The 15340-nt window shown below is 39.2% G+C and overlaps 1 protein-coding gene across 1 annotated transcript in view; it reads right to left on the bottom strand.

Annotated features, from left to right (window-relative positions):
• PTPN14 (protein tyrosine phosphatase non-receptor type 14) overlaps positions 1-15340 on the bottom strand; it is a 107826-nt gene that overhangs the window by 33192 nt on the left and 59294 nt on the right. Inside the window, exons 4-6 of the mRNA XM_057365130.1 lie at positions 5714-5811; positions 3561-3628; positions 535-605 (exon numbers count right to left, since the gene is read on the bottom strand). Coding sequence (XP_057221113.1) covers positions 535-605; positions 3561-3628; positions 5714-5811 — 237 coding nt within the window. The remainder of the gene's footprint in view (positions 1-534; positions 606-3560; positions 3629-5713; positions 5812-15340) is intronic.

Raw genomic sequence — 15340 nt, forward strand, 5'->3', positions numbered from 1 at the left:
AACATTAAAGACTCCTGCTCACAAAGAAGGTTTTTTTTAACTGCAGCACTAATGCACACACTCCTAGCTCATTAACTAGTAACACTATACTGTGTCTTCTCCCTGAGACTTAAAACCCAATTCCTGTTATTTTCATTTCCATTACACTGAGAGCATTGGCATCCTCCTCCTCTTGAGAGAGGCCCTTGGATCAGCACTGATCAAGTCACAGGGTCTTTCGCCATCAGGATTTAAATGAAATCAAAAACAGAAGGGAGTCTACTGCACAGCACAAGTAGTGTTACACATGCTCATTAAACCTAAGGGTGTAAATGCTCGTTTATTTGGGATTAAGTTCCTCAGCCATTTTGTGTTTACAAGAGGCAGATAATCTCTTGTGATAGACTAATTAAAAATTCAGTGAGACAAAGCAYAATAGTAACATGAAGATAAGCTAGTTAAACATTGCCAGGAATGCATGGGGAGGCAGCGAAGTACCAGAAGGATGATACATTTTTTTTTTAAATAATACAAACTTTATCGTGTCAAGCTCACCTGTGAGTTCGGTGCTCCTGAGCAACTTTTTGTGTGAGCTCCTCCAGGACAGCTTCATCCTGGGTCCAATCCTGTAAGAACATGTAATAGCATCAAAAACTAGTCAACCAAAGAGAGAGGATTAAAATGGCAGACAGAAATAATGATAACAGATATTTTAGGACTTTACTCTTCATACTTTTCCAGGCAGTTACAGAGACGACATTGAAAATTCAGAGCATGTGGTGCTTGAAGTGTTCGAGAGGAACACAAAACTCTGATTTTTAAATTTTTTTTTTAGCTTTTTTTTGGGAGGGTAAAGAAATACTGTTAAAAACAGGTATAAGATAATTATTATTCCATGACAGAAAACAGAGTATGGAGCACAAATCAAGAAACTTTTCCTGGATGAGTACTGAACTGAGTATTTAAAAACCTGGAAATCTACAAATTAATGTATACCTTTTAAAAACAGTCCAAAATAATACATAGACCATAGAAACTGAATTCATGAGTATTTTTTGTCCTGCAACATACAGGTACTCCCTTCCTCAGGGTAAAGGGTTTGAAAATTTTTCTACCTTTTCAAACATGCATTAAAACCTACTTTATGCTTGCAACACATTCCTGAGCAGAAATTTTTATACTCTGCAAATTTAATAATGTGCAGTAGAAACAATTCTGAAATAATTGGGAGCAACTTCATAAAGGAAGTCTGCTCATAAATTCAAGGCCAAAAAAAGGAAGCTGAAAAACTTTTTTGCAAAACCTCAAAGTTCTTACTTTTATTTAAGAAAGCCTTAAGGCTGCATGTAATGTACTTAAATACACTGCTTCTTGCTCARTGGGGCCCTCCCCTCTGATATTTGCTTCTGCCACAAAAAAATGTGAAAGTGGTAGCGTGCTAATGAAAAATGGCATGGTACATGCCTATGCACAGCCACACACCTGTGGGGTGTACTGTGTACATAACTTTGTTCTTTTCACTGCTGAAGAAATGCCATTTGACACACATTGTAGCCTCACAAGATCAAACAGCACGAACGCACCTGCCCCTCCCTCATCCACGAGCTCGCTTCTTCACTAATGAATTTATAGCAATGTTCTCCACGGAGGCTTTTTCTATGCCCCAAATTCACTCAAATCCTCCARCTTGCTTAGGGACTGGTTCATATCTGCAGCACTTAGCCATGGTTACTGAACTTGTAGTGAAATACTTACTATTAGGTTATCCATCCTCCCCAGAAGAGCAAAGAGAAGCAGTTTAAGAAATGTCTAGAGAAACAGTTGATTTAAGAATAGACTTCTGAAGGCTGTAGGAAGCAGACACTCCACTGATCTTCTCAAATTTAGCAGTAGTAGCATGGATGAAAGGCAAGATGCCACAAAGTGATGGCAAACAYGCAAACAAAAGAGAGCTGACCACACCACCATGGAGGCAGCTGACTCAAAGGTTCTAAGACATGGGCCCAAGAGTAAAYTGCTGAACCACTGAGAAATTAACCACCTGAAAGCTCATCTAGAGATCTAAAACCTCCCCTAATTTTTTTCTGAATAGAAAAATAGTACAMGTAAATCCCTGGCAGTGTTCAAGGCCAGGCTGGATGAGGCATTGAACAACCTGATCTAGTGGAAAGTGTCCYTCCCATGGCAAGGGGCTTGAAACTAGATGATCCTTAAGGTCCCTTCCAACCCAAACCATTCTATGACTCATTTTGTATTGAAAGAGGTTCACAGAAGGTCAGTAATCTACAAAGTGACACCCTGACAATACTTTTTTCCTTTTATATTTGCAGCCATCTTCTTTCCCATTTAGGCTATCACACATGACTTCATAAGCCATCAACTATACACAAGATCATCAATTACTTATCAGTAGATAAGATGGCTTGCCAAAGAGATCCTGATCCACTAGAGAGGATAACAGAAGTTTATCAGTGAAAGTTTAATACTGAAGCCTCATTYTACATGTATATTCTATACAAAGCATATTCACATCTTTAAACATTCCCTTCTTCCTTCTGCTTTTTTGCATTGAACTATGTAGTGGCTCAAAATTGTACTTTCACTTCAAGCCACTGGGTAAAYGTCACCTTTTTGGACTTAAGAATGAACTGTCCACTGCAGCTCCTGTGCAAASAGCATGGGTAAGTGGGATGAAATGCTTCTCAAGCCTTCAAATTACAGCGAGATGAATCACTCTCCCTCTACCACTCCACTAATTGCAGAGGGAAACCAGATGCCTTAACTTCCAGGCACTCAGGGCATGGGAATCCCACCCTGCTTCCAAATATTTTTTCCAGATAGAAAGAATKCCACGATCTTTTATTTTTAATGACGTTTACACTAAATACTCATGCTGACGGACTTGTTCATCTAAGACAAAGMCTCCTTAGCTTCAGCAGACATTTGTTTTGTTTTTTTCTTCTCTAATTGATCCTCCCAGAGAATCTCAGTGTCACAGACTGCAAGTGCTTGGATTTGTCACCAAATTTCCAACATCATTAGTGATCTAAACTCCTTTCCTAGGCMTTCAAGCTATTTGCTAGTTTCCAAATGTAAACTAAATTTACACTACAGTCCCTGGAGAACACTTTGAGAAGAGCTGATTCAGGCTTTAATTCAGTGCAGTGGTCAGCTGATGTAAATGCACATTCTCCTCAGGAATGGCTGCCTGGTTTGCCCTGTGACACAAYAATTACCACAATAGCAGCCCTTATACCCCTTTGATATATCATATTACTAATACCACAGTACTAATATACAGTGCTAATATACACCTGTCTAGATAGCTGAAAATTCCCTTTTGATTCAAAGACGTGCATTTCTTTTGCTGACACCTATTCCCAGTGGAGGCTCAACAGGAACTGAAAACGGACTGACATTCCATAGCACAGAATCATTCAGCTGCAATCAAGTTTTGGGGAGCAAATTTTGCTTCCACTAGTCCAGCACTGGTGCTTTTACTCTGTTGTCAACAAAGCCATCTCTGAGTCACGGAGAAATTATTCACAAAAGACCACAAAAGAGAGGGATAAGGAACTCACCATAGGAAACAAGACATATTCTCGGAGGAAGTCATGAGATTCAAACTGATTATAGTCTCCAAAATCCGCTGGAAAAAAAGCAACACAGTTACTCACTTTGGAACTTTCCACACATRTTAAGACCACACTCAACCTTTGCACAGATGCTTAATTTCAAGTGGGAGAGCTCTCTCTGAAGCCACAGCCCAGCACAAAGATTTTTGCTTGTACTTTAGCATTTAACACAGAGGTCTGAAAATAATACTGTTATTGCCAGAGATCAAGTAACAGCCAACAAGTAATTTCTTTCTTTTGATCCCTAATATAATGACCATTTGCAAATCTTAACCATCAGGAGTGCAAGAGTTTGTTTTTCTGTAGCTTTCTTGAACTCGTATCCCCAATAAAAAAATGCTGGGATTGCTCAGCCTCTTTAGAAGTGGTGCACACTTTTGCTTCTCCAACATTTCCAACCCTGACCAGGCAAAAAATAAAGAAAAGTCAACCTAGCTCTGCTACAATTCTACACACTTGAACAAAAGATTAATTTTATAGCCTATACAGGTTAAAATCCAGTAGTCAATTTTAACAAAAATTGTCAACAACCAGCATGGGGGATGGTTTGTCCTTCTTCAGGCAATGGAAAAGCACAAGATACTGTGTTGGTTTAACTGACTGCCCCACACCTTTCTGCTCACTTTTCTTCTTCTACATCTCTTCAAAAAATATTCATCACATTCACTCCTATGTCCGCCTGAGGATTCCTGTCTAAATGTCCTTGAAACCATGGACATTTGGAAATGCTTCCTAAAGGCTACACTACATTAAAAAACACCAAACAATGCCTATRTTTATCTATCTGTTAAATACACAGCAGCTTATATCAAAAGAATATCTTGCCAGGAGGTTTTTATTTTAGATTAATTGAACAGGATCAAACGGCATCTACAAGATTCTCATATTATAGGAGTTGGAAATCCCCACCATAAATCATTTTATCTAAACATTCTTTCAAAGCTTCTAGACAATTTCACATATTGCAGGATGCCAAAAATGCAGTTTCATTTTGTATCTACCTCAGAGTTATGTTTTAACATAAACAGAAAGAAATGAAAATGGGTATGAAACAAAGTCTGTAAGTTTAAAAGAAATAAGTATTTCAAATACCTTTGGTTGCATCACAGGCAAARGACAAAGGAAATAATACATCAGGAATAGTAGGATTGACTCACTCTCAAAATTTGGAAAAAGCTCCAAAATCACAGTGAAACATAATCAGTATCTATTTAGACTTAACTTATACACTGGAAAATCACTATTTACCTAAAAGATTCATTATGGGATCTTGTATTTTCCTTTATTAGACAAACATTTCAAGATTCAAGACAAGAAACATTTTTTGTTCAATTTTTAACATATAAGATACAAACCCAGCATTTCTACTGCTCTAAAAAAAGACCATTGAACCTTTAATTTTCAAGAATCAGATCTTCATGTTAGCTATTTATATATATATACTTCCCCCTCCCCACTCATCAGAGAGCATGCACAGAGCATGACTGCTGAAACTCTGCCCTAGGTTCTCAGTCAGTTGTGGATGAACTGAAACATACTTCATCCAAAAACAGGGCTTCTCCCTCTGCACATCCACATTATATGATGCACAATTTTATTGATGTCCTTAGGAGGCTCAGAATAAAAATCATGTTGTAAGAAGTAGTTTATTATTAACTTATAACTCACATAACAATTACGGTCATGTGTTCTTTCATACTTCATACAGCACTATACAGCAAAATGAGTTTTTAATTAAAGACAAAATTAAAGCTGCTGCCATGCTCTTTGATGTAATTTGCATTTCAAACCAGAGAACGTGAAGCAAATTCATTACTGCAAAGTATTCCGTGGTCAGGGCTGGAAGAACTGGAGTTTTGTTGAGATTYGCTTGCATGAATTTTAGAAATAGGAAAGTCAAGCACTGTGATGTGGTCCCTCATTCCCTCCCTGAGGCTGTGAGTGTTTCACCAATGGCAATCCACCCATGCACTTTGGAATCAACTGGAAATCCAGCTGCTGGGAGCAGGAGTCATACAAAGCYTCAGTGCCCAGTCAAGGTAGAGCACAAACCAAAAGAGTCATTGCTGGACAAAGGCTGTGGGCTCATGTCATCCTACCTTGCACGGCCAGACCGGCCAGTCGAATTCCCTGCTCGAATGAGGATATTAATCGCCCATCAAGAACATCCTTTTTCACCTGTAGGTAATACTGATATCTACAAAAAAAGAAAAAAGGAGCACCAATTATATATAATATCTATATGCTTGCACATTTCCTACAGAAAAAGAAAATATTGTGGAAAGGAAGGAAAAAATCACCCCAAAAAGGTCAGGCTATTAAAYAGCAGGTCTGTACCTGGCTTCAGAAGCTCCACATTACCAAAACAAATCAATATGATCCTTATGTGTGCAGTGCTTCCAAATGGATGAAAGGGAAAATAAAACCTTCAAGTTTGTRTTCCCTAGACCACATAGAAAAGGGACCTTGGCTAAGATTACCTCTTTTAGAAATTTTATAGAGATCACTGAAGACCATGCAATCCCCAGTGGAAAAAGGGGCTGCTCCAAATTGCTTCCGCTGCTTTTGCTCCTGTGTCACCATTTTGATTCAAGAAACAGAATTTTAGCAATACACCTTGGTTTGCTGATTTAACTTGAAACTGCAGCCCATATAAAAGGTTTTTTAAYTGGCATTTTTCATGTGTAAGGACGACTAAAACACACAAACCAAGCAAACACAGCTTCTAGCACAGTCTATGCCACAACAGCACACCACATCTGACCTCACCTCTAAACCTCTTGGCAAAGAAACTGTTCTGGCCTTGTTTTAGAGTGGAAGTCACCTTCCCAGTCCCAGCAGAAAGGAGAACCACTGCAACATCACCCATGTAACAGGAACTGCACTGCCTTAACTATGCTTTCAAATGTTACCGCTTAATTCTGTGTCAAGGTGTTARAAAAATATAATCTCATTCTAAATGCTCAGATTTGGCTTTCATACAGCCTAATGAGGGGATTTTGAAATTTGATTGAGAGAGACAAACTAAAAAGCATACAGCTWCTCAGCTTGAGCCCCATGCCTCAGAGCCCCAGGTTTCACATTTGTTTGGTTCAAGAGACAAAGCAGTTTCTTTCCACTCCTTTGTAGTGACCAAATCCCAATTCTGGAAACACGCATGCTTTCAGAAAAGCTTGACATAAGCTGCTTTATCAAGTATGCAGGTGAGCAAGTGCTTGATGAATTTGGTCTTCARGACATGTAATCCCAAAAGCAGCTATTTGGGTCCATGGTACAYGTACATGAGTTACACATTCTAGTCAAACAAGGAGAGTAAGATCCATATCTGCCATAAAAATAAAGCTATTTTTAAAAGAAACATGAAGTTAAGAGGCTACATGAAAGCCAAATGAATGTAAAATCTTATACTGAGATCCTAGCTGTGCTGAAGTCAAGAATGTCTCTGGCTGTAGTGGAACCATGATTTCAACCAGTGTCTACACAGCTACAGACAAATCACAGAAAAGGTTTCTTAGGTAAACATCATCAAAAATACAGTGCCAATGCAGTTACTGTAGTATTACATATTATAATCTGGACTTTCAAATGAAACACAGTTGTGGGGTTTCAGTTGCCATTTGGCTTGCCATCTGAATAAGGTGTGAGCAAGGAGGGAAACATTGCTTAGTGCCTGCCTTGGATTCTCAAGAGCTGTCTTCATAATTTTCCCCAACACTGTGTTTGACTGGGAGTTGTCCAAAATGGAAAAAAAAAAAAAAAAGTCATACCTTAGACAAATGTTAGAAAAGTTAGAGCAAATAAAGAGCACACATATGCATTGTTACACACTCACACATATTCTTGCACACTTACATGCTCTTGCACACTCACACACAGTTACACACTCACTCAGCAGACAGCACCCACAACCTGAGAAAGATGCCCATTGACAGGTGTTTCACTCAATTATCAGGAAGAGGTCGCATTTAAAAATCTTAATAGGAATATTCTACAACATTATGGAATCACAGAAYGGGTTGGGTTGGAAGGGACCTTAAAGATCATCCAGTAAGTTTCTGATATATTACATACAGTAGACTGACATGCAGCAAGAGTTTAAGGGATGTACATAATTCATGCTCTGATATTATATAGTGTATCTGTCAGGAAAAATATGCCACATGGAGAAGGCTGTCACTTTCCACAGGCAAACACGCTGGAATGGAATTGCYGGCTGTGGCTCTGACACCTGCTCCAGTGGAAGGCAAGATAACCACATCTGTTTCAGCCAAGATAATCTGAAGAAGATTGAGGCAGAAACCTGTGGTTGGTACCTGGTTCCTCTTTATCCCTGGACTGACAATGACATGTGACACCCACCTAAGGAGTCCCCTGACACCTCTCTTACGGTGGCCAAATAAAGCATGAACTGGGACATCTTTACCAAGGCAGGGACTGGGGTGGCTAATTCCACWGTGAAGGCAGAGGAGGAGGATACCCTGCAGGAAGCTCCAGAGCAGGCGCTAATAACTCCACCAGCCACAGATYCATGGCTCAGCCATGCTGCAAAAATGTGGTCAGGCTCCCTGCCCAGCCAACAGAGAGGAGCAATTGGCCCATGYTCTGTCGTTCTGTCAGGGATTCGAGGCTCCTCCATCCAAAATTACATTAAATGTTGTTATTATACCACTGTACTRACTGAGACTGCTCTTTGTGCATTTGGATTGCAAATGTCTATAATTTGAGGGAAATCAAACATTTTAAAAATGTTTCAGCTACAGATTCGCTGAGGAAAGCTGTTACAGAACAGCAGATAAAAACACGCATTTCATAAACCTTCTATGAGGTGTTTGAGTTGGGAAAGCACATGGAAAGCAAACAATGAATGAGAAGTTTGCAATCTGGACCCCCAAATAATAAAAGACAAAAAMCTCAAAATTAACATTTATGAAGCTTTAATCACACAGTTATTCTGGCATACTAGAAGAGTGCAGGACAGAACAGACACCACCCWATCCAGGTCAGCCTAGAGCTGAAATCTCTCACCTCCATTGCTCACTTTGGGTTAAACATTTTTAGCAGAGCCATTGTGTATTCAATATAATAAAGGCTATTGCAGTTTGCCAGCCTGTAGCTAATTCCAAGGGGAATGGGAGTGGACAGCAAGTCTGAACAAAGCCATCATTATAAGGATATCATTCCCCACAACTCTATTTAGCCAACACACAAAACATTAAAAGTATATTTGCATGCATTGCATCAAAAAGTACATTTTTATAGAGTAAAGAAGCTGCAACTGGATGACTATRAGACAACATCTCAACTCCAGAATAAACATCTGTATTTTAGTAATCCAAACTATGAAAGGAAAAAAAAAAAAACCAGCCCACCAAAACCCAATAGTATCAGTAAGCAGGAGATAAGGGTATTGCTTTAAAATTTAATTGCAASACACATATTCAGACTGCTACAGCTGCATAAATGTAGGGGAACTCCATTTGCTCAAATAATTCTGCATGGACCTCCCCCAAGACCAGAGTTCACATTTATTCTCCTGTCACTTCAAAAAAGAACGTGGGTGTTTGTGTAGTGTCACTGAACTCATCRCACCCTTCCATCATCACTGTTTATCTGATGTAAAATCCCTTTTATGCCATTTGATACATGCAGAAAATAACTTATTTTCACTGATTCCCATTCTCCTCAACAAACAATGTTTCAGATATCACAAGTCACACAGAACTTCTCCTGATCAACATTGGAAGTGAGATCTTTATAGAGAAAATTAAGGATGGTTTACAAAAGTAAGAATACAGATTAGGTTTGCAGAGTAATTGTACTGCAACTTCAGGATTTTCTTACTAGTAACTTCCACAAAGAACCACAAGGCAAACACTTCCTTACCTTAATAATTACTCAGTAYTATCAGATCCACTAGCTTTAGTAATCAACCATCATCAAATTGTGCTAGGAAATGTACAGTAACAGATCAAAAAAATTCTTTCTGTGCCAGGGATTTATAATCTAAATGTACATTTTATACAAAAAGATGACAGGATCGAGTGAATAAGGTTTAATGCTGTTATAATACTGCAGTGTGACCTGTCTGGATGGTTGTTATTTTCTCCCTGGTTTTACTTTCTTTCTCTGTATATCAGGAAGGTTTGTGATCTATACATTATCCCCAATGCAGCAGGAAACACTTAAAAAGCTTTTCTTTTTTAAAAAATCATTTGTTTTCTTTGGAAATTTCAAGCAAGTAAAAATACATCACAGTTTCAATACCAATAAATATTTACCTTTAGTGTATCTGAAAATAAACAAAGCACTACAAAACACATATCAGTTACCCAAGAGGTACAATTCCATTACAATCGTTTCTAATGATACAATTACTGGCATGACTAACTTTTTTATAAGTCATTAGGTACCATTTTGGCATCAAGCCTATCTACTGGGTCACTGCACAGCTATGTAATTTAACTTTTTCTCTGGAGGAAAAGAGAACTGCTTTACCATTTCATACCTCCAAAAAAGGAAACCTTTACAACTCARAGGAGGAACAGATTGGTCAACAAGTGGCTTAGCTCAAGAATTTTAGCTCTTTTTCCCACTTTAAAAAAAAACCAAAAAAGCAAACAATTAGAGTACAATATGATCWTCTAAAATTAGGAACACAATAAAAGTCTCAATGAGTCACAACAACAGTCCGAGTCAGCTCATTTGGRTTTATCTAAGCATGGTAATATATTTCTGAGGAAAGACGCTGCAATGTACACTTATGCAATAATGTGCCCACAGGGGAAGCAGTTTCTCCAGAACAGAGGACTTCTATCATTTACTAAAATTATTATAAGCACTAGCTTTGATATTGATGTGTCTATTGCTCATCTTACATCTTAAAACCTGCCATGATTTTGGCTTTGATACTATTTAGCAACAGGAATCCATACATATCTATATGCTGCATTTGAAGTAGAAGCCCATTTTTTATTTTGAGGACATATTTTCTCAGCCTTTGAGGGAGATTTYTATTTATTTATTACATATTTGAGACAATCGTATTACTACTTAACTCTTACTGGTTGCTTATCTGAGAAAAAAAACATGCTTTAATGTATTAATGATCATCAGCCTAATTTTATAGAATAACCGAGGTTGGTGAAGCTACTCATGGAAACTTGGGCACGAATCCAAGGAAAATTTGGGAGAACAAGGTTTTGTTCCCAAGTTTCAATCCAGAGTACTACTTACTGGATGCTGTTTATTTTATGTGGGTCACTCAATACATGCAACAAATCTGACTTGCAGACTTGGACTGGATTTTCTATGGTAAGAAAGGCAGACAGGCAGACAAGACTGATCTTTTCAAACATCAGTATATTGGCAAAGATGGTGTTATGATTTCTGAGCCCGAGCATGCTGWAACACATTTTGGAGGCAAGGATTCAATCAGCACATCTTAATCTAAAGGCACTTTAAAAAAAAAAAAAAAAGTATATATAAAGAGATACATAGATCCATGATGTCATCTGCAGTAACWCAGAACTAATGCCTCATCTTTGCCACTTGAAAAACTTAGATGGTGCTGATAAACAGAACATCTCTAGTTCACTCCTTTGGAATTTCATCAACTTCTCTCCCAGCAAAAGTCTGATGTTTCACAGTACCAGACAACAGCCATTTATCTAGGATTCGTGTTAGAATATAAAAAGCAATAGCAGTGTTTTCAGCAACAGAAGGGCAATATTTTTGGAAGRGTATTATTGAGAATGAATCTGCCACACCTTGTCACAGACCTTCAGGAAGATCAGCAGACTTGCCAGAAAAAAAGAGYGAAGGAGACGAAAGAGCCTTTGTCTCACATGCAGGAGGAAATTCCTTCAGAAGCTCCAACTGTCAATGCCAGTAGTAAAAACACAGTCATAACATCTTCCAGGGTAAGAGCTCTTTGATCACAGCAACCTTAGAGGGTAGGTCAAGGTTAGCTTCAGGTAACTGAGCAATGACGCTGTTCAAAAGCAGCATCCATCTGCCTGCATCCTGGTTTCCTCCAGCAGCTGGATGGAAAACATGACTGAYGCTAAAAACAAAATTAATACATGGAAAGATTTGTGTCATTCCCCTTCCTAATGAGACAGAACAATGCTGGGATAGCATCACATTCACATGTTGGACTGAAAAAGGGAGGACAAATCAAAACACAGTTCCTATCACCTACTTCCAGATCACTCCACCTCTCTCTTTGAAAGCAACAAATTTTAGTTGAATGGGAAAAGAGAGGATTTAGCTACAACAGTAACTCCACAATGATGGTCACTTTCCATTTATTTTGAGCTGCAGCTTGTGAGATAAGGACAAATGATGCAGAGCCTGGATGCTGGGCTTGGTGAGCTCCAGTGARGCTCACACAAAGGCTGGCTACCGCAGCTGGCCAGCGAGGTTCCTGCCAAAGGCCAACACCTTCCAAAGGTTAAGGGCCAGCTCCACACTCCTGGCTCAGGATGCTGGAATAGGAAAACCTCTGCACAGCTAAAGACAGCCTGATGAGAATTGTGCACTGCTTAGCTGCTGTTTGCCACCTCCATTTCAGCCGTTGACTACTGACAAGTGGTTCATTTGCGTTTATTCCCCAAAAGACAATTAAAATTCCAGATCTCCACCTCCTCCAATTCTTTACACAGCTGGCACAAGATTTCAAAAGTAAATGCAAGGYTTTTAAGAGTGTTTTAAGAGCAACAAGGTTATTTTTTTTGCATGAATCAGTCAATAAAGCCACATTTCTGCAGAAAAATTGAGCACTTTTCTTTAAAAGTATGTTTGAATTACAAGTGGGCATGGACTGTTTAGGAAGGTGACACAGGTTCTAGAGCCTCTCACTTTTAAGCAGCAAATGCTTCTAGTGTAGCCTGTTATCAAAGTACTGTGGCTCTGTGGTGCCCAGAGTTAAAGGGCTGGCCCGTGAAACCCTCAGCAGTGAGACAGGAGACAAAGCATCACACCCAACATTCTCACTGGCAGCAAAACAGGGAGTGTGCACTGCAAAGAAGGGCTCTGCCATGGTTTTCTTTTCCTGCCATTTCTGAAGGGCCACAAGCACAGACATGCACYCAGGCCCTGTTGCAGCCTGCAGACATGACACAAGCTTTCCAAAACACGCACTCCTTCCATGAGAGGCTTTGCCACCAGATGCAGCTTCACAGTATCCACCAATTTCTCTATATTTAAGCAGAAAACCCCCCCAACCGCAAGGGGTCCATCTTCTGTACTTGTACTTTTTGTTAACAGTCTATTATGCGTTTTGCATACTCCAAATAAACCCACAAGCACAAAGTGAAACTTTAAATAAAAAGGCCAGTAATGGCATGCTTTAGCAAGAAAGGAAGGCATGCCACAACCTGATCTTGATTTTCTGCTCTTGAACTATTGAATTAATTATAACAAATTACAGGGAGCCCCACTACAATTTATAAGCACAATAAACTCCCTTACAACCACCTATAATTTTATCAGAGTTAATCCAAATACCTAAAGAATTATACAGCACAAAACTTCAACATGCCTTTTAGAGTGAAATAAAAAAAAAAACAGGGGAAGCCATATTCTCCCATCTTCTGAGCTTTTCACTTAGAAAAAGCAATGTTTGATCTCTGCAAATTTGAGTCCAGCAAACCCTGGRGACACCACCACAGAATTCATCTTGATAAAGGCTGGAGTGGGATTGTAAATGTAAAGCAAAACAAAACCAAATAATGCAAAGAAATCTGTACTTCAGTTTTTTCAGCTTAAAAAAAAAATTAAATGCAAGCACAAACATTACACAGCAATACTAGAATAAAAAAAAAAATGGGAGCAAAGAGATTGTTGTCCACATGTCTTTGAAAAAAGCCATGYATCCATTTGGTTTGGGTTTTAAACACATGCTAAAAGTGTTATTGTTCAACATGGCAGTTGTCCTGCCTGTTGTCCTAGACTGCATGTCCCACTGACTGCAGACTAGGCTTGAAAACATGCTCAGCTACGTGCTCATCTCTCCTGCACTGAGCAAAAAAAACCCTTGCACTTGGCCACAGAGATCCAGAGGTTACAGCACAGAAGACTATTTTTTCTTTTTAGCTTCACTTTTTTTTTTGATCACAAGAATTAAAAAAAAAGGTAGAACTGAGTCAGGTCGGTGAGCTGCAGCAATGCCACATACTGCTTTTCACAACATGATTGGGGTTTTTTGTTTGCAAACCCACAATATCTCACACAACTGCTGCCTCCACCTTCACCTTCCTCCAAATGCGGTCCTGCCTGTTCCCACATATGGTACCAGGGCTCTTCCTCCTCACCCTGAGCTGTGTGCCCCAGAGGCAGCTATTGCTCCAATGTAGGATTCSGGATAGTGAAACAATTCACCAAGGCAGCACCTGCCCTTTGGTGCCTGACACAAAACACGGGGCCAGCTGAGAACAGGAGCTCTGATCACATATAGGGCAGAAAGGTGCTCAMTAATAGGACATGGCATGCAGCCCGTGTGCCATTTCCCACTTGGTTAGTCACATCCTCTGAACAGCAGGTCCCACACACACACACACAGCAACTCATGCCCCCAGATCTTTAGATGGCATTAAAAAATCCTGAAATGGCAGGAATTGTGAAGATTCAACCTCACGAAGATGCAGAAATGCAAAGATGAACCACAGCTATGGATGATGAAGACTGCTTAACCTACGGGGGGAGAAGAGCAAAGAAAAACCCTGCTGGTCTTTCCTGATTTGAAACTAGATTTCAGCAAAAATGAGATTAGACCCCAAAAAGTTAATAATAGCTTATATTTACTTCCYTTATTCATATGTGTTGACTCAGTTCAAAATATGCTGCTCCCTGCCCTGAAAAACAAGGCAGCTAACCTTTAAGCTGTATCAACTGTGGGAAAAGGTGGTTTAAGCTACATATGGAAGCAATATGAGTCAACAGTTTGMAAATTCTCCTGGTAGCCAGCCAGGTTAATGGCCAAGCAGGTTACAATATCATCCTAAAAAAATGTGGTGAGTTAACTAGAACAAATGTATACTCCAGCTCATACTATGCAATACTGAAAATAAATAGATAACCTTTTTTTTTTTTTTTTAATGGGGCTTAAGTACATGCACAACTGTTCTTTGGACCCAAAACAAACAGGAAGAGTTCCCATTGCCCCATTCTCTTCCCTTCATTGTGTCAGTTGAAAAAATAAAATATAACACATTTAGCCCATAAGTGTTGCTTCATTTTTCAATATATATTTTAAATATTCTCCTCCCATACAGCTCTAAACTCTGGAATGACCCAAGTCCACCAAGTTTTTCTGGCTAAATGTATCGCTGTGCACTGATGCAAAAGCTGAAGTGAGCGAGCACATATACCAGTGAACAACTGGCATGCATATGTAAGCATCCAGAAGCACATCACAAAGTAATTGCTTTGTGGGTGCAGAGCAGCATGCAAGTGTATTCAGGTGTTACTTTATTCAAAGAGCAAGTGAACACGTTCAAACTTACAGAAGAACGTGTGCTTAACCTGAATTAAAAAAAAAAAAAAAAAAGCTAAGCTCTGACAGCCTGCAATAAAACCTTGCTCATGAATTTATAGATCTCATTAAAAAAACCCTATCAGGGAAACCTTTAAGTTGTACCCCAACCTCACACAATCAATCTCTGAGAGACATTTCTGTTRATTTAGTGGAATTTTACCTGGTGGGGAGTTAAAATCCAGTCCACTGG

This window comes from Malurus melanocephalus, unplaced genomic scaffold (assembly GCF_030028575.1).
Source record: "Malurus melanocephalus ecotype Western Australia unplaced genomic scaffold, MMel_1.1 scaffold_48, whole genome shotgun sequence".
NCBI lineage: Eukaryota > Metazoa > Chordata > Aves > Passeriformes > Maluridae > Malurus > Malurus melanocephalus.